Raw genomic sequence first — 20,216 nt, forward strand, 5'->3', positions numbered from 1 at the left:
AATATTTATGTGAATCAAAATGTATTTATGTAAGGTGAAATAAATATTTTTTAAAATAAGAAGCCAAAATTTAATAGAAGGAAAGGTTGAAAAATTTATTTATATCTTCAGTTTCTTATAAGCGCTTCTTATGTAGCAATATCGTGGAGAAGCCTTTTGTTCTAGAGCAGCGGTTCCCAAGGTGTGGGGTGCGCCCCCTAGGGGAGGCGCAGTGCCATTGCAGGGGGGGCGCAGGAAGCGGTGTGGATAAATGAAAAAAAACAAAACAGTTACACAAAAGTGTTTCATGTAAAGATGGTTTGTAGTGTGTTTTGTTGCACACTACAACAAAAGTGTGACATAAACTTCAGTGGAGTTTGAAAACAAAATATGTAACAACTGAGCACAACTGTGTGTGCCCAGTTGATTTTTTTTTTCTTTGTTGGGGGGGGATTTTATTGGAATCCATAGGGAGGCCCAGAAAATCTTTGGGAACCACTGTTCTAGAGAATCTTCAATGTAATAATGACCAGAAAATACACATAATATTTATAAATGTCTAAAAACAACCAAAATGAAAACCCAAAAGGAAGCGACCACTGACGGATGTGATTGTGAAGCTTTCATGGTGTGTAATGGACAAACAGGATGTTTCTGTCGCTGCGGCAGCTGCAGGGAGCGGCGGTTCTGCTGCAGAGGAACTGAGGCTGCGAAGGGCTGGAGGAGGCTGGTTTCCGACCATGAAAGGCATCCGACTGATGATTTCTTGGAGCTGGATGTTCCTCTCCATGAACAGAGTGTGGTTCCCCGCTGCACTTTACGAAGGCTACGAAGCACCTGTAAAACTGTTTGAAATACAGAATGAGCCTCAAACGTTAGAACATTTACCTCACAGATACTTTTCTTTTGCATACTAACTAGATTTTGATATAAAGTAATATGCTAATTTATACTTTTTAAACCAGCACAGTTTGCCTTTATGCAGCCAGACTTTACACTGAAATCATGCAAAGTGGTCTTAATGAACAGCTTTTCAGCCTTTCTGCAGTTTTCTTTTTCACTCATTTTCTACTCTAAAACTTGGATCTGAAAGATGCATAATTCTTCAGTTGACCAGATTTTTCATGAAAAAAGTTTTGTGAAACACAATTATCACTCAAACTATGTTTCTATTGATATTTTTTAAATGATTCAGTCAAATTCTGCTTTTGTGATTAATTACTTAATTAACTTAATTTGATTTTTAAAAAAGGCTTTTGCTAAGTTGTCTGTTATGTATCAACACAATACTTAAGTGTAGGAGCCTTATAATGCCTACATGATCAGTAGAGTTAATAAACAACAAAATATTACAGTGGGAATTATCAAGAACTTGACATCTTCAGTGAAGGTAGTTTTATTTATTTTGAATGACTATAATTAATAATTTTCCAAGCAGATGGAAACATTAAAAAGTAAGCTGATATAGTCTGGTATTATTGATAAAATGAAGATGTTTTTTATACCTGGCCTTGCAAAAGAATATTTTACTTTTCCACATTTAATCATATTAGAATCTGAGGAAAATTATACATGGTTTATGATTCTTTTATACAAAAAATATGTATATTTAAGCCATGTAGTCAGCATGCATTTAAATGTTTACCCTACATTAAAAATGCTACATGTAAAAATAACTTTCCACCTCAACACACCTAATCAATATCTATGTGCTCTGATCAGAGCAGACTGAAAGATGGACAGATTTTAACTCAGGATAAACTTGGAAGAAAACATTTCACAAAAGACTGGGGTGAAGGTTTAGTGGGATAACAACCCTGAACATACAGCCAAAGCTACAACATAATGGTTCAGTCAAAGTCCAGACCTAAATCCATTTCAGATTCTAAAGCAAGACATGAACATTGATGGTCAGGATTGCTCTCCATCCAATCCAACCTGATCCTGAGTGTGTTTACAAACAAGAGTGGGTAAAGATGTCAGATTCAGATTTGCGGGTAGAAACATAAACCAAAAAACCTGCAGCTGTGATTTCAGCTAAAGGTAAATGGTTTGTTAGATTCTCACGCAGCATGTTTTAAAATAATTTCCCTTCTGGGTAACGACTATATACAACTTTGCTTTGGACTATCATAAAATCCCAATAAAATGCAACAACTCGTGTTTGTAGCTCTACAAATCTGAAAATTTTCAAAAGGTCTAGGAGCTTAGACAATAAATTATAGTATCTTTTTCTCTCTTTAAGCTGTTGTCATAAACTTGGTGATGCTTTTTGTTTTCTGTCTTGCCAGTGAGGTGAGTTATCTTATCATCGTTTTAAAGTGGCAGCATTATGTAAAATTAACTTATTTTAGCTTTAAGTCACGTTATAATGTTATTCCCTCACTAAAAACATTCCTGGAGTGTAGCTTTGATTCATTCATGCATGTTTGAGAAATCCTGTAATCTCCACGGCAACCATTCAGCTGGGTGGACCTAGCCCCGCCCTCAAGGCGCAGCTTCTCCTCCTCAGAGATTCTGACCTCCTCCTCACAAGTCCCCCACTCAGCTCCTTCAGACTAGCCAGCAGCAATTAGCGAACATCTGGTGGAACTGCACATCTCCGGAGCTCATTATGTGAGCTATTTCTCAGCACAACGCTGGTAAAAAACATTATTAAAGTGTTCATAGAGGAGCCATGTTGTGATGACTTCCTGAAGGTGGGTTTCAGAGAGTTTTTAAAGAGACAGAGACCCAATTTCAAGTCATTGAAATAAGCTCATATGGCATTTTTATAACATAGTTACTTGATTGTGCAATAAAATGGGACAAAAACACAGAATACTGCCCCTTTAAAAATCACCTGTACTTCATTCTTCCTGAGGTCTCACCTGGTTGTTAAAGAACACGTAGATAATGGGGTTGACCACCGTGCTGAACTTGGCCAAGATGGACGGCACCACGCTGGCCAGGGGAGTGACCAGCCCCGACCGGCCGAAGGTGGCCATCAGAGCCGTGACTCCATAGGGCATCCAGCACACCATGTAGCAGGACACCATGGACAGCACCATGAGCAGAATGTGTTGCTCTCTGCGCTGCGCGGCCAGCAGGTTGACCTTACCCACCTGCAGCCCCGGATAACAGAGTCACAGACAGAGAAGGCAAAAATTATCGAATTCCATCATTTTAAAAGCATAATCTAATATTCCTCTAACAGGTACAAGCTGAAGTCATATGAGTTTGGTTTTTACGGAGTACCGCAAGGGACATAAAAGGGAGAAAATAGAAAATACATTTTCTCATGAGCATGAGATAGTATCTAGTTCGCACAATTTTGCATGTGGTGCGCACCAAGGTTATTATAATTAATTTCATTAACTGAAATAAATAAAAATGGTAGTTAATGGGGAAAAATCTAACTAACTGGAACTATGTTGCATGTTTAAATAAATAACTAAATTCTACTAAAATTGGAGAAGTAATACCCTTTATTTTTGTGTTTAAGTCTTATTTATTAGATTAATAAAATCTAATAAATAAACTCATGAATATATATATTTTTTTCCGCACAAGCAGTTTCCGTCAGCTGTCGGCAAATTACGGCCTCCCAGAGGTCCACAAAATGGCCACAGCAATCGTTGGGAGAAAACTAAGGTCAGTTTTTGTTTGTTCATCAATAATTTAATATATTTTTTTAAATGGTATATTATGTTGAGTATTCAATGTAAACATAATTGCAATAAAATACTTTGACCTTTTTGAATTCTCCACCTAAAAATGTACCATTGTAAGGAAAAACTAAAACCACTATAGCAAATAAAAACTGAACTGAAATGAAGCAATATTTAACTAAAAATAACCAGTAAAACTAGCAAACCCACTCAAAAAACATACTAACACTAACTGAATTAGACATTAAAAAATCACAACCAAATAAAACTAAACTGTAATAAAAAAAATCCAAAACTATTGTAACCTTTTGCGCATGATAAAGTTACATTTGTATATTTTCTTTCATAGATTTTGACATTTCTTCTTGATTTTTCATAAACAATTTGTCGTTTGATTAATAAGGTGCAAGTTTAAAGCCACCCATCTGAAGATTCTATTCATTTACTGCCATCTAGTGGTAGAGTGAAGAAAAACATCTTATTTGCACCTTTTGTTCAGAGCTTCTTGCAGCTTTCACTCTGGATTCCTGCAGAACAAAGGAAAGCTCAAAGGCTCAAAACAAATTAAGATGAATTTGTTTTCTAGTCAATATTTAAACCTAAACTCATTATAATGCTTCATCATCCAGCCATTGACCGGCCGCATCATGCAGCTGTATCCGCCTTTTACATTCTTTTCAGAAATAATACATGGATTATATGTGTTTTTATACTGTAGAATGAATATGTTTTAGAAATAACTTTAGAGAAAGCTACTGAATAAAACATCTCCACCAAACCTCCTCGTTTCTGGGTTTTCCAGAAAGTGAGACATCCTTTCAAATATTTTGTTGAAATCAATTTTCAAGTCAAGGTTGGAGGAGAGCGGAGAGGAGGCAGGAATGAGTCAAAATGAGATCCCACCTGATTGCTTCTGCAATTTCTTGTAGAAATCAAACGTCTAGGTGAATGAAAGGAGAGAAAACAGCACAGCCAATGATCCCTCATTCATAAAAATTAAATAGGTTTTTAGTTACTGTCAAGCTAAAAGCCAACAAGGATGTAAATGTTTAACTCTTGACAGCTGCACACATACATCACGCTCTCCTCTTTTCAGCATCTCGCTCTGACATCTTCTAATAATCAAATTGCAAATCCTGACAAAAGAAACAAAAAATCTGTGGATTGAAATATTGCCTGATTTTTAAAATGACACACTTATTATCATCCTTTTTCCAGGTCCAAGTGTTGAGATAAATTTGGTTTTCATTAGTCAGTTGTTTTAGACATCTTGATTAGCAAGTTTAGGCCAGTAGCTGTTTTCTTGTAGTTGCGTCCTCACTTATAAAAATTAACACAGACGGCTAACTTTAGACATTATGCTCTCTCATCTTTCTCATTTTTATGAATGGCTTGGAGAAATTACCCTCTTTATCACCAGTTTTTAGACGCTCCATTGGACTAGAAGAAGTGAAGAAATATTTTAAAACTATTTTTTTTTTGCTTACATTTATTTTTTAAGGAAGGTTTTTGGTACTTAGTGCAAAACCAGTTATTTTTTAAGAAAGAACAACTTTCTCCACTGAACAAATGCACTCGAATTAAAGGTAGGGTTGTTCTGAATTTTCTTTAAGTGTGAGATTATGCTGATGCAATTAAAAAGCAGATTTTACTTTGAACAGATTTGCTATTTTTGTAGCTCAGAGTAAATTCAATGGACATTTTATTGCTTTAGTTCATGGGAGTCAAACTCATTTTAATTTTGTCAAGATTATGAATGTTCTTAAAGGGCCGGTTGTGCCAGAATGTATTGATGAAACCCATTAACAAACTGTTAGGATATTGATAAACAGTTGTGTCTGCATCCAATTAGTATTTCTTAAAATTAAATAATACTGAACATGTTTTGAAACCGTAGTATGCTGAAATTTTTTATTTTTTATTTTTTTCTGGGACACAGAATTTTACATTTTTTTCGGCACACTGAATTTTTTTTTTTTTTTCGGGACACTGAATTTTTTTTTTTTTTTTTTTTTCGGGACACTGAATTTTTTTTTTTTTTTTTTTTTTTTTTTTTTTTTTTTTTTTTTTTTTTTTTTTTTTTTTTTTTTCGGGACACTGAATTTTTTTTTTTTTTTTTTTTTTTACAGGAGAATTCAGAGATTTTTTTTTTTTTCTGGGCCATAATTTTTTTTTTCAGTGGCCCTAATCCTCTTCCGTAAATATGACTTTTGTTTGCTAAACGACTATTACTTGACATCAAGTAAAGCCTAGGAAGCAGTGTAGACGAAGTAAGAAATACTGCCTCCTGCAGGTGGGAGTTGGCATCACATGAACACAACGTTTTTGACCAATTTGTTGGAACATTTTCAGTAAACTCACAATTAAGCATTATCAAAAAAAAGTGCAGGGATCTGATGATTTTCCATGGTAGTAAAATCTCAGAAAAACTAGAGAGACTAATGGCATTATACAGATTTGACACATGAATTTTAGATTATTTGCTTCAAGGTTTTTTAATTCAGTGCTGATATTACAGATACAATTAAACTTTATATCTTAGATGTGAGAATTCAAAACACCAGTGTGAGTGCAATCCAAAGGTTGTGGTGGGGATTCTTGCTAGTTGTCTTTATTGGACTGAAACATTCTCATTCATCTGTTTCTAAAAAATGCTGCTGACTTAGTTCGCTTCTGATCATCAGGTGAAATTTTCAGGACCCCTTCTCTGCTCTGACTCCTCTGAGAGCACGGACTTTCAAAAAAACAAAACATGCTTATATAACGCTGGGTATCCAATGGTAACATGTAGCTCACAGGCTCTAAAAATACCTTCTGGGTGATTCATTCATAGCAGTAGTGGAAGCAAAGAGCTACTGGGAGCCTTTAATTACCAATTTAGATATGATTGACAGGTTTATAGGAAACTCAATAAAGTCTGGCTCGAGTTATGGGAATCTAAGTGGATCACTGCAAAGAGCAAAGCCGCAGCCCCTAAATAAAACCTACTCCTGCTGGATGAATTGATTCACAGATTGTAAACACACTCCAGCGGGTTCTGGGATGTTTTGGCTTGACAACGACGGTTCTGACAGCTGCAGCTCAAACTCAGACACACATTTCTGAATCTCAAAAGTACCCTGGCAGGAAAAAGCACCTGCAGAACCCATGTCAGGGGAGCCTTTAAAGCTTTTAAGCTGAGTAGACGGACAACAACAAAAGCATTTTAACAAAATTATTCTCAAGAAAACTGCAGCACTGGTTTGTGCCATGTATGCTTTAGATGCATTTGCAAATTAGTATTTTTCAATTCAGGAAATTGTTAAAGGCTTTTAGGCCTTAATATAATATGCAATTATGCTGCTTACTGATATGCAGAAGGCATAATTGAAAAAGTTATGTTCAGACTATAATTAGGAAATGACATGTGAATGTAGAGAGTTGAAGTCTGCAACAAAACCCTGAGTGAAAGCTGCTCAAAGGTTTTCTATACACGACATCCCAGTTTTTCTGCAGAGCACCAGATGAAAAACTGAGCAGACTGGTGGTTTAAATGTTATTATTCTCTGCAGTAACACATGGCTGTATTAAATTCAATTAAATTTAATATGAAAAATATGTTTATGTGAGTGTGATGTAACATATGAGACACCATGTTTTTAACTTGCAAACTGTTTTCACAAAACTCAACATATTCAGAAATTTCCATGTTTTTTTCTAGGAAATTTCTGAGATTAATCTCAATATTCCTGAGTCTTTTTAAAGTAAATTTTTGAGTTTTCAAACTCACAAATGTCCTTGTTTTTTCTAGGAGATTTCTCAAAGTAATCTAAACAATTCAGATATTTTTGACTTTTTAAACTTAGACTTTTTAGTTTTATCTAGAAAATTTCTGAGATTAATTTCAGCTTGTTTTTTTCTAGCAGATTTTTGACTTTTCAAACTCAAAGATTTCCTTGTTTTATCTAGAAGATTTCTGAGAATAATCTCAAAACTTCTGAGGTTGTTTTTTTTTTTTTTTAGCAGATTTCTTAGTTTTCAAGCTAAGACATTTTCCAGATTTTTTTTTCCTAGAAAATTTCTGAGATTAAATTTAAATTTCTTGGGTGGAAATGTACTCCTCTTTGTTTTCTTTCTCTCTACAACTGCCCTAATACTCCGTCATCTTACCCAAACTACTAGCCGTTACCATAAAAACCTTGACTACTTTTGCACTTACCCTCCTTATAGCAAACAGGATTCGTCCATAAGAGTAAACCATGAGCATCAGTGGCAGCAGCAAACAGAAGATGAAGAGACACAGCACGTAGGATACGCTGGTGGGTGAGCGCAGGTGCCACTGGACAGAGCAAGTGGTTCCGGGACCTTCGGGACCATAGCTGCTCCAACCCAGGAAGGGCGGCAGCGTCCAGAGGAGCGAGTAGAACCAGGTGCCTCCGATGAAGAGCCAGGCCTTCCTGAAGTCTGAGACGTCCACCTTAGAGGAACGCAGCACAGTGTTGTAGCGCTCATAGGAAAGGACTGACAGGGACACCAGGGACACAATGCCTTATGGAGAGAGGAAGAGGGGAAATATAATCATCAAAGGCAGCATATTTATTATTTTAGTGCACAAATCACATATAATATTATAACTCATCATTTTGGTGTACATATATCTTAAACTTTTATAAAAATATATATATTTTTTACATATTTGTTGAAACTGTCACCACATCATGACAGTATGTTATCAGATAATCTCCCCCTCTTGCTGTATGCTACGCTGCTGTTAGCATAGCCTGTCGTGAATGCTAAGGCTAGTTAGCATGGTCAACCATGATGGCAGATAAACGATTTTTCTGTAATAGTAAAATGTTTTTCCACCATTAGTGTAGCTCCAAAGTGACAACTCTGGCACGGCTTTCTTAAGACGGGCTCTTTATTAAATGCCGTGAAAACTACAGAAATAAAAGACAAAGCTTTAGACATAGATACATTTATAAACAGACAGGTGACGCGTGCTTTAACAAAAAGTTACCTCGTGGCCGCCTGCCACTTCGGAGGTCTTTAACAGAATGATTCGTCGTTGTTCACTCTAAACCAAAATATTAAGTAATTAAAACACCATAAACAATAAATTCACAAAACATTACAAACATAACTACAAAATACCTTGATGACTACAGGACACTAGGCTGCTACACGTAGCTCTGTTCCAGGCTTCTGCTTCTTCTATGGTTATTTAAGTCTCGCAGCCTCACACATGTACACAAATCTCGCGATAACTTTTGACAAAAATAATTTGACACGAAATAAAATACAATCATTTAACACAAATCTTAAAACGTGAACCAAACAACTTAAAATACATTATTCTATCTTTTAGAAATAAACATACATTTTTTCAAGAAATAAACTATTTTATTGACACTTACACTCCCACCAAAATCACTAATTGGTTCTCAATGTGATTTTCCAATGAGTGTCAACAGTAGAGTCTGTTTTACTCTGTATTAGACTCAAGTAATGTCACTACCTTGTGAATAGGTCTTTCTAAATATATCAACCTTGTCAGTGGTTTTCCTTTGTCAAATGTCGTTTCACTTGTCTTTAGTTTCACCTTTCGAACCTTGCCATCTGGGCTTTCTAGAGCCTCTACAACTAAAGCTAGTTTCCATTTACATCTTGGAGCATTGTCATCTTGTAGGATCACAATGTCATTAATGTGCAGGTTCCGTGAAACCTTCTGCCATTTCTGTCGCTGTTGGAGATTTAGCAGATATTCTCGTTTCCATCTTTGCCAAAACTCGTTTGCTAGAAATTGTACTCTTCTCCATCTTTTGTTCAAGTACAAATCCTCTCTGCAAAACTGTCCTGGAGGGGGAAGAATAACTGAAGACTTCATCGTTAATATGTGATTGGGAGTTAATGGCTCTGGACCCAAGGGATCATTAAGATACTCTACACTTAAGGGTCTGCTGTTAATGATGGCCATTGTCTCGTAAAGAAGTGTTCTTAGACTAGTTGTATCAAGTCTGTTTGAGAATTTATCTAACATTGCTGTTAGTACGCTTCGTACTGTCCGAATTTGGCGTTCCCAGATGCCTCCCATGTGGCTAGCTGATGGAACGTTCATCACAAACTCGCAACCAATAGCTTTTTGTGGTTCTTGGTCCATATCCTTCATTAGCTCCAAAAACTCTCTTCTGGCTCCCACAAAATTCGTCCCTTGGTCACATCTTAATTGTCGAACAGGACCTCTTATGGCGATCAGAACCCGAAGAGCGCTCATGAAAGCATCAGTTGATAAGTCATCAAGTGTTTCAATATGCACAGCTCGTGAACATAAGCAGGTGAACAATAATCCATATCTTTTGACTTCCTTTCTTCCTTCCTTTACCATGAATGGGCCAAAACAGTCGACACCACAATATGTAAAAGGAGGTGCTGTTTTTGTTCTTACTTCTGGTAACTCTGCCATCTGTTGGACATTTGTGGCCTTTCTATATCTTCTACATTTAACACAGTGGTAAATGTGTGAAGAGACCATACTTCCACATCCTAGAATCCATATGCCATTTGCACGCAATTCATTTATGGTCATGCCTCTTCCTTGGTGATGTACACGTTCATGATAGTGTTTGACGATGAGGGCTGATACATGGGACTCCTTGGGAAGAATTGCGGGATGTTTGACATGATGATGCAAGGCTGATTGAGACAATCTTCCTCCCACCCTGAGAACATCGGATTTGTCCAAGAAAGCATTTAGCTGCTTTAGTCTGTTATGCTTGTGCAGAGAATTTTCCTTCTGTGATCTGATTTTCTGTATTTCCTCAGTGAAAGCTTCTCTTTGCACTAGCTTGATAATGAACACTTCTGTGTCTCTTCTTTCTTCAAGATCTGTTGCTTTGTTTGTTCTTTCTTGAACACCTTTAAACTCTTTTATGCATCGTTTGAGTCTGGCAATAGCCTTTACAGCTCTCGACCAATCAGAGAACTTCTTTAGACGCTCTAGAACAGGGTTCACTTCTTTTGACTGCACGGTGTGTGCATGACCTGCACGAAGTTCAGGATCTGTCTCTTCAACTTCTCCCACCATTTCCCTTTTGATTGGAAGATCCTTTCTCCAAAGGAAATCTGGACCCTTCAACCAGTTTGATTCTTTCAGTTGTGCAGCGGTTAGACCCCTTGAGGCCTGATCAGCCGGATTTTCTTCTGAGCAGACATGCTGCCATTTGTCAGGACTCGTACTGTGTCTTATTCGTTGAATCCGATTGGCAACGAATGTGTGAAATCTTTTAGCGTCATTGCTTATATATGCCAGTACGACTTGTGAATCTGTCCAATAATATTCTAGTAGATTTTCAATTTCCAGTTCTTGTTTGATTACATCCGCGTTGCGGACTGAAGTTACAGCCGACGACAGTTCAAGTCTTGGAATGGTCATTTGTTTGATGGGTGTAACTCTTGCTTTTCCCATGATGAGTGAACAGCTTATCTGTCCTTCCTTGCTTATTGCTCTAAGGTATGAACATGCGCCATAACCGTCGAGGCTCGCATCCGAGAAGTTATGCAATTCATACTGTATGATGTTGATGTCTTGTGAGTAGCTTCGTGAGATCTTCAGAGCTGCCAGCTTAGGCAGGTCTCTCAACCATGCTTCCCATCGTGGTAGAATGTGGTCTGGAAGATCATCATCCCAGTTAACCTTGTTTTTACATAATGTTTGGAGTATTTGCTTTCCAATCAATGTGAATGGGGCGACGAACCCAAGAGGGTCATAGATGGAAGCGACAGTCGAGAGTACCCCTCTTCTGGTCAATGGGTGCTCTTTAACTTGAACTCTGAACTGGAATTCGTCTGCTTCTACGCACCATTGTACTCCAAGTGCACGTTCAATGTGGAGTTCTCCAAAAGCCATGTTCTGATCTTTGGACTGAGCTTGTTCTTCTTGGGGAATTGTTGCAAGCACTTCTTTATTGTTTGATACAAACTTATGCAGATGTAGTTTGCCTGTTTTGCAAAGTTCCCTTGACTCTTTGACCAGCTGTATAGCTTTGGCTGTTGATGGTACACTAGCAAGTCCATCGTCGACGTAAAAACCTCTTTGGATGAACTCAACAGTCTCTTTGCTGAACTTGTTTTTACCTTGCGATGCAATGTGTTTGAGTCCAAAATTACAACATCCAGGAGATGAGGCTGCTCCAAAAAGATGTACTTTCATCCTGTAAACTGAAGGTTCGGAGTTCAAATCACCTTTGTCCCACCAAAGAAATCTTAAATAATCTTGATGTTCCTTAATGACGTGGAATTGGTGGAACATTCTTTCCACATCACACATAATGGCGATGGGGCCCTTTCTAAATCGGCATAACACTCCGACCAGTGTGTTGGTGAGATCCGGTCCAGTCAAAAGATGATCGTTTAGAGATGTTCCCTGGAAGCGTGCAGAACAATCAAAAACCACACGTATTTTCTCAGGTTTGTGGGGGTGGTAAACCCCATGGTGCGGGATGTACCATGCTGTCTTGTTGTCCAGCTCTTGTTCTGGCACCTTTTCTGCATCTCCGCGAGTTATAATATCATTCATGAACTTGACATAATCTTTATAGTATTTCTCATCCCTTTTGAGTCGACGTTCCAATGAAGACAATCTGTGTTCAGCACTTTGCTTGTTATTTGGGAGATTCGGATTGTCTGTTTTGAATGGTAACGGAAGTTCGTAATGACCATCTTTCTTCTGTTTTATGCCTTTGGTCACCTTTGACATGAACAAAATGTCTTCCTGTGAAACTGGATTGTCATCTGTTGCATGTTCAGAGAAATCGGATTCCAAAGCCTTAATCACATCAGTTGGACTGACTTCCTTTATTTGAGTTCTGCATACAAAATGCACTTGTTGCTTGAATTCAACTGCTGGTTGTGAAACAGGAAATACTTCACGAACAATGATTCTGTGACTTGTACCGATGATATCATTGTGATTTTGAACTTGAGACGAACAACCAACTATGCTCCAGCCGAGATCAGTTAACTGTGCGTAAGGTTGGTTCTCTTTGCCTGCAAGAACTTCACGTGGTAGGAGAGCTTGTTGACAGTTATAGCCGATAAGTAGACCAACTTTGCATTCAAGCAGTGGAGGTAACTTATCTGCCAGCTTTTCCAGATGAGGCCACTTTAAGGCAGTTTCAGACGTTGGGATATGTGATCTGTTGACAGGGATAAACTCTCTTGTATAGACCGGTGGCAATGTAATTTTCTTTTCATCCTTATATCCTCTAACTTGAAGGTTTACCAGCTTGTCACATGGTATAACTGTTGACTTGGTAGACATAGTTGACAAGCGCAGATTAACTTTACTTTTATTTGTGTCAAAATCTTGGGCCACTTCATCCAAGATGAAGGATGTATCACTCTGTGAATCAAGGAGTGCATAAACTAAAACCTCTCTGTCTGGGTCATTCTTTGATGAAACCCATACAGGTAGTATAGAGGATGTCAATGTGCTTGAAGTTGCTTGAGTTACTCTGTTAGAGATCGCAACCGTTGGTTTGTCTCCTTCTTTAGCGTCAGCTTCGTCCTTGTCTTGAGACTTTTCAGTCACTGCAGGTATTACCTTTTTACGCTCAATGAATGTGTCATCGTGCAGACATGTTGGATGTCTCTTTTGACATTTTTCACATTTGCTCCTTTTGTCACACTTCTTGGAATGATGTCCTCTCTTTAAACATCCAAAACACAGCCTTTCCGCTTGTGCAAACTTGATACGGTCTTGGAGTGGGGTTTCTTTAAATTTGAAACATTTATCAAGTGGGTGACCATTTCTTTTGCAGAAAAGACAGGTTACAGTATTTGTGTGATTTGAGTTTGTTGTTAGTGTTTTTGCTTGGATGACTTGGTTGCGTAATTGTTTGGGTTTACTTATTTCCAAACCTTTAAGAGCTTGCATTGATGCTATGGGATCACATGCTAAGTCTGCTTCAGTGGATACAAAATCAGCAAACACATGAAAAGATGGATATTCTCCATCACTAGCTCTTCTTATTTTCATGGCTGTCCGGTTCCATCTTGTGGTCAACCAATCTGGAAGTTTTAGCAAGAGTTTCTGGATTTCCATACAATCATTGAGAACCTCCAATGACCTTATGTGCAACATTGCAGCTTCACAATTCTTCAGGAAGTCAGCAAATTCTCTCAACTCACTTCCATCCTTAGGGTTTATTTTAGGCCAACTGTGAAGCTTATCTCTGAAGCATTTTCCTATGGTGAATAGATCTCCAAAACGTTTTTCCAGCACTTTCCAAGCTGAGTCATATGCTTCATCTGTCCCCACTAGAAGAAAACCTTCCACTGCTCTCTTCGCGGGTCCACCAAGATACTTTCTGAGATAATAGAGTCTCTCATTCTTTGGAATGTTTTTCCTTTCTATCAGGGTTTCAAATGACAACTGCCAATCTTTGAACTTTAAAGGATCACCAGTGAACAATGTCGGTTCAGGAGTTGGAAGACGATTAGCACTTATTGCTTCTGCTAGTATTCCAACTAGCTCGTAATTTGACTGTTGTTGAGCTGCAACAGAGGGAACCTGTGTGGCTTGAGGGGTGAATGGTGGACTTGATGCTTTAAGTGTTTGGCTTATGGTGGCCTTAGGTTGTTCACCAGGACTTTGTTGAGTTTGGTTTATTACTGTAGGAATATGTGGCACAGATCCAACAATTGTAGCATTATGGAACTGAGTAGCATTTAGAGCTGGAGAAGAACTGTGTGCTCTGACAGGGATTGCTTGGATTTCACTTTCTGCTTTAATGCTCTGTGATGAACTCTGACTTGCAGAAATACTTTCAACTTCATCATAAACCTTTGCTCGTGCTTTTGCAGCATTAAATTTTTTAACTTCTTCCAAGCGTTTAATCTTTCTTCGCTGCTCTTCCATTGCTTGCTGCCTTTCCAAATTCTCACGTTCCAGTTTTTGTAACTCAATTGTTTCCTTTTCTTGCTCTTCCATAACTGCTAATATTTCTTGTGATGCAGCTGCCTCAGCCTCTGCTTCCAGTCTCTTGGTTGTTTGTGAGCTTTCTGAGCTACTTTTAGACCTTCTGGATTTTGACCTTGATGTCGTACTTTCAGATCCTAAGCATGACCCAAAATCTGGCCATGGCTCTTCGTCGCCTTCTGCAAAGTGTCCTTGCAGTTGTTTCTCAGCTCTTCTGACAATAAATGCAGAAAGTGATGTACATGCATCTACTTTGCGCCTTGCATCTGCATCAGGAGTTTGCATTTGTCGTATTTCTTCATAAATGGTTTGCATATCTCTGCAGGTGATGTTTACATTGTTAATCAGCTCCTTTAATTCACTGTCTGAAGCTTCTTTTCTTAGTTTTACTTTGCTCAGTCTTGCTTCATATCTCCATTTTTCAAAACCAACTGCATATCTGTGTTGAAGCGTTTTAAGTTTCTCCTCTTGAAGTTCTTTACCTTTTTCAGTTAATGTTCTAACTCTTTCACTTCTTCGAACAGTCTGTGGTTCTGAGATTTGCTCAGTATCATTTTCCTCCACTTCAGTACATGATACAGCATAGAGCTCTTTATGATCTTTGTCAGTCATCTTATAAGTCTGGTTAAATGTCACTCAATGCTCTATTTAAATTGCAAAACACTCCTTACAAATTCTAACTTATGTGACTTGAATATTACTTTTTATATTACTGTACCTGTAATGAGCTTCACTCTTAATACACAACACTCTTTTCTTAACAACAACACATCACTTCGAAGTTCAGTAGAAAATAAGTAACCTTTTGACAAATGTTATAGAAACTTATTGTGGCTTTAAACTTCACTTAAACCACTCTTATTTTACTCTTAACACTGTCCTTTCTTAATTTCCACCTTACTTCAGTTGTACAAGGTTGTTGCTGCTGTGCTTGACTTCTTGTGAACGGTGAGCTTTTCAAATGGCGCCCTCTTGTGTTACACCACGGTACCGTCACTCACTGCAGCTGCCGTCTTCTTACCGGCGCTGGCTGGGCGAGTTTTCACTGTAGCTCCAAAGTGACAACTCTGGCACGGCTTTCTTAAGACGGGCTCTTTATTAAATGCCGTGAAAACTACAGAAATAAAAGACAAAGCTTTAGACATAGATACATTTACAAACAGACAGGTGACGCGTGCTTTAACAAAAAGTTACCTCGTGGCCGCCTGCCACTTCGGAGGTCTTTAACAGAATGATTCGTCGTTGTTCACTCTAAACCAAAATATTAAGTAATTAAAACACCATAAACAATAAATTCACAAAACATTACAAACATAACTACAAAATACCTTGATGACTACAGGACACTAGGCTGCTACACGTAGCTCTGTTCCAGGCTTCTGCTTCTTCTATGGTTATTTAAGTCTCGCAGCCTCACACATGTACACAAATCTCGCGATAACTTTTGACAAAAATAATTTGACACGAAATAAAATACAATCATTTAACACAAATCTTAAAACGTGAACCAAACAACTTAAAATACATTATTCTATCTTTTAGAAATAAACATACATTTTTTCAAGAAATAAACTATTTTATTGACACTTACAATTAGTACATTTATGAGATTGATTGACACCGCTAAGCCCCTCCTCCTGGCTCTGATTGGCTGTTTTTGTTCAGGACAACGCAAGAGCCGTGCATTTCTTCAGACGTTAATAGTATCTCAGAGAGGAGGTGGAGGAGATTGATCTTTTCACAGATTATCTGTTTCATATTGTCACAACATGGAGACAGTTTTACGAATATGTAAAAAAACAAAACAAAAACTAATTTCTTTAATGGGAAGCTTTAAATCTTCCAACAAATTCACTACAATGTTAGATGGTGAATCTCAAAGTTCATTCAGACAAATAGAAAAAAAGAAAAAAGAAAATGTTTGAGGTGCCAGGACAACAAATCATCTCTCAAAAATGAAAATGGCTGCCTGACTTAACTTGGCAAAGATCTGCATGATCCGCAAGACCTCAGTGATTTCTTTTTCTCATGTAAATGAGAGGAAAATTAATCCAAACAGATTAATTAAACGGTCAGTCTATGGCAGACTGACCGTTTGACTGTGTTGCAATGTGATAATGCATGACTAAAATGGTGCAACTGGACTTTAAAAGAGCCATAAATGATCCGTGGTTCAACGCGGATCTCAAGTTGCTCAGGTTTTTCACTTATCACTTTTACAGCTTGGCCTCATCTTTATTTAATGAGCCATTCTGAATTTTTGCAATTAAGATTTATTTTAAATATGTAATTTTTAATTATAACTATATCCTGACAGGTTGAAATCTGAAACTTTCTTTTTTTTCCATGAGAGTATTGTTATACGCTTGGATAAATGGACGAAGGTCAGTTCATGAAATAGTTTTTCAATATAAAATTTCCTGGCTTGATCATAATTTGAAAGTGTTCAGTGGGTTTATTGCCAGAAACTCAATTATCTGCTTCATTTTTCACTATTTAAAGACTTTAAAAGATGATCTATAGGAAACTAATGTCAGCTTGATGGAATGTAAGTTTCAATAATGTCTTCATAATTATAGAATCATTTAAAGGTGAAATCACAGTGATATTTTACAAATGATGAGTTTTTTCCAGTCATGCTGTATAAATCTCTCTCCACGTCTGTTACTGAGTGTCTTCCTTACGATTTCTGGAGATATACAGAAGGAAACCCTTGGCTGAATTTTTTTCTATTTATTATTATTACTATTATTATTATTATTATTATTATTATTATTATTATTATTATTAGTTTAGTTTAGTTTTTACAATACACAAACACATTTTGCATTTTGTTGTTGCTTTCATCTCAATTTCCCTCAGAAATCAGTAAATATGTCTAAATGACATTCTTTAATCTGTTATTTGTGATATTAAAGTTTATTTAAATATTACAGTTATTTTGTTATTTTAATACAACTTCTAATTTCTAAATATTGAAAAAAAATTATATATCAGAATCAGATCTGACTCCAGAGGAATTTAACTGGGAGGACCCAGTAAGCAAGTTTTTTTATTTAATATAAATACAGACACATTTGTGTAACCCTTCAAATAAGAGAAAAAAGGCTTGAAAACATCCAGTTGTGTAATTAATGTAAATAACGTGTTTTACTGAAATAAATAAACTTTATAAAAATATTAAAAATTTTCTAATTTATACTAAATATGACTTTGTTTGTTTATTCTTCATTGAAGTTATCTGTATTGAATAGAGTATCCACATTTTTTTTACTCAAGTAAGAGTAGCAATAGTTGATAATATTATTCAAGAAAAAACAAAAAGTTTTACAGTGCAGTAAAATCACTCATGAAAGTAACATGAATGCGAGGTCATGTTGCATTCAAAGGCGGCTCGGAAGAACAAGTTATGACATGTTAACAAAGAAAATGTGCGGGAACTGAGAGTAAAGATACAGGAGGTTTGGGAGGCCCTACTCTATCAAATCCAGATGAATAATAGAAATAATAGATAATAGAATCCAGATGAATAATAGAAAGTTGGCCACTCCAAGGTCAAAACAAAACAAACAGCTTCCAGTCCAGGGCAGGCGCCCAGACATGACTAACAATGTGTTGTCCATTGTGACAAACTTCATCAGGATTAAGACAATTGTCTTACAAACAGCTGCAGAATGTAAGTGTTACAAAAATATGTTTCATAATTTCATAATTATGAAAACTGTCGAGACAGATAATCTGTGAAAACAATATACGCTCCTCCAACTCCTCCCTGTGCAAAAATGCACATCCTGCTCAAAAACAGCCAATCAGAGCCAGGAAGAGGGTCTCAGCACTGTCGATCAACCTCGTGTACACGCTGTTCAATGTGGTAATGGTTGAGACGCAACTAATCGTTAAAGGAAAACCGTCGTTGGTGAACATGCTAACTAGCCTTAGCATTCATGGCAGGCAAAGTATAATTTATAAAAAGGCGTATGAGGAAGTGTGTTTATCGTTTAGTGGTGGAAACGAAATAATTTTGATAGGTAATATTTAATGCCCTCAAAATTTAGTTTTTAAAGTGTAAAATTGATGGTAATTCTTTAGTTGGGAACTTTTTAATAATAGTTAAACATTTAGCAAACAAGTCCAGCAATGCCAAACAACAATAACAACATAACTCACCAAAAAGATAATAATTTAATATTATGGAATTATGGAATTAAATAACACTTATTACCCTCAAAATTTTGTTTTTATAGTGTAAAATTGGTGATAATTCTTTAGTTAGGAACTTTTTAAGAATAGTTAAACTTTTAGAAAACAAACATAGCAATATCAAACAACAGTAACAACATATTACTCACCAAAAAGGAAATTATTTAATACCAACAAGGAATTAAATGATAGGTAACATTTAATACCCTCAAAATTTCGTTTTTGAAGTGTAAAACTGGTGATAATTCTTTAGTTAGGGACTGTTTAGTAACCAAACATAGCAATGCCAAACAACAACATAATTCACCAAAAGGTATCACTTAATACCCCCCAAATTTTATTTTTAACGTGTAAAATTGATGATAATTCTTTGGTTAGGAAGTTTTTAAAAATAGTTAAGCATTAAGTAAACAAACCTAGCAATATTTAACAACATATCACTCACAAAAAAGGAAATTATTTAAAACCAACAAGGAATTAAATGACAGGTAACATTCCTTGAAATGTCGTTTTTAAAGTATAAAATTGATGGTAATTTTTTTTTAGTCAGGAGCTTCTTAATAATAGTTAAACATTTAGCAAACAAACCTAGCAATGTCAAACAACAACAATAACAACATACAACTCACCAAAAAGGGAATTGGCGAACCCGTACCACTTACAGCCGAACTCTCCAATGAGCCACCTACCGCGCAGACTCGCGGCGAAGCTGAACGGCGTCCCGAAGACGCACACCAGAACGTCGCTCAGGCTGATGTTGAGCAGGATGAGGTTGATCGGCGTCCACAGGCAGCGGAACCTTGCGAAGACCAGCAGCGTCAGAGAGTTGTTGAGGATCCCGGCCACCAGAATGAAGCCGAGGCACACCGCCACCGCCGTGTGGCCGCTCCGGCTCAGCCCATCGCGGCTCTGGGGCGTCGTGGAGTCGCGCAGGGTCGCGTCGCTGCTTGAGCTGTCTGTGGTGCTTAAATTAGAGCCGTGCAAGTAGAGGACCATCGCAGGTGGAGAGGAGGTAAACAGACAGAAGGAAAGTCTTGCACAGCGGCTCCAGACGCTGCAGGCTGGTGTAAGAGAGTTGAATATGACCAGAGCACTTCTTTATACCTGCACTCCTGAAATGCAAAAACACCCCCACCCCTTTTATTCTGCTGGGCACAAACACCAGTATTTTCCTTCTTCCTTTGAACCCTTTCATTTACTAGTTCAGGCCATTTTGATCACAACAGCTTGCATGAATACATCCCCCCAAATTGATGCCTTTCCAACTGGAAATGTGTTGCCTTTCAACAGGACGTGCTTATGTGAGTTAAAATTGCCTCCTCACAGCAAGTTCCATTGGTTTATTTTTTGCGTTTTCATGGCAGATGTGGGTCAGGTTCAGTGAATGTCCAAAATAAACTTTCAATTTCAAAGTTAAAGCGGAGCCATTT

General features: G+C 37.3%; 2 protein-coding genes across 2 annotated transcripts; both read right to left on the minus strand.

Annotated features, from left to right (window-relative positions):
- Positions 1 to 81: 81 nt before the first annotated feature.
- On the minus strand, positions 82 to 19,836 carry tmtops3a (teleost multiple tissue opsin 3a). The gene is made up of 4 exons (XM_032554348.1): positions 19,416 to 19,836; positions 7,828 to 8,156; positions 2,850 to 3,083; positions 82 to 824 (listed from the first exon to the last, which is right to left on the minus strand). Exons 1-4 carry the CDS (start codon positions 19,780 to 19,782, stop codon positions 603 to 605), a joined length of 1,152 nt encoding a protein of 383 aa, XP_032410239.1. The 5' UTR covers positions 19,783 to 19,836; the 3' UTR covers positions 82 to 602.
- On the minus strand, positions 9,104 to 15,601 carry LOC116714042 (uncharacterized). Its single transcript, XM_032554344.1, has 2 exons — positions 10,366 to 15,601; positions 9,104 to 9,259 (listed from the first exon to the last, which is right to left on the minus strand). Exons 1-2 carry the CDS (start codon positions 15,196 to 15,198, stop codon positions 9,191 to 9,193), a joined length of 4,902 nt encoding a protein of 1,633 aa, XP_032410235.1. The 5' UTR covers positions 15,199 to 15,601; the 3' UTR covers positions 9,104 to 9,190.
- Positions 19,837 to 20,216: the final 380 nt, after the last annotated feature.

Source organism: Xiphophorus hellerii, chromosome 23, assembly GCF_003331165.1.
Source record: "Xiphophorus hellerii strain 12219 chromosome 23, Xiphophorus_hellerii-4.1, whole genome shotgun sequence".
Lineage (NCBI taxonomy): Eukaryota > Metazoa > Chordata > Actinopteri > Cyprinodontiformes > Poeciliidae > Xiphophorus > Xiphophorus hellerii.

Bases quoted from the DNA above. Each gene is read 5' to 3' on its own strand.
- LOC116714042 (XM_032554344.1), bottom strand. From the start codon at position 15,198: ATGACTGACAAAGATCATAAAGAGCTCTATGCTGTATCATGTACTGAA. The intron at 9,260-10,365 runs CAGCTAAATGCT...TAAATGGAAACT, and splicing joins ACAAGCATAACAGACTAAAG to AGCTTTAGTTGTAGAGGCTC.
- tmtops3a (XM_032554348.1), bottom strand. From the start codon at position 19,782: ATGGTCCTCTACTTGCACGGCTCTAATTTAAGCACCACAGACAGCTCA. The intron at 3,084-7,827 runs GTAAGTGCAAAA...CCGGGGCTGCAG, and splicing joins TCCTGTTTGCTATAAGGAGG to GTGGGTAAGGTCAACCTGCT. The intron at 825-2,849 runs GTGAGACCTCAG...TATTTCAAACAG, and splicing joins ACGTGTTCTTTAACAACCAG to TTTTACAGGTGCTTCGTAGC.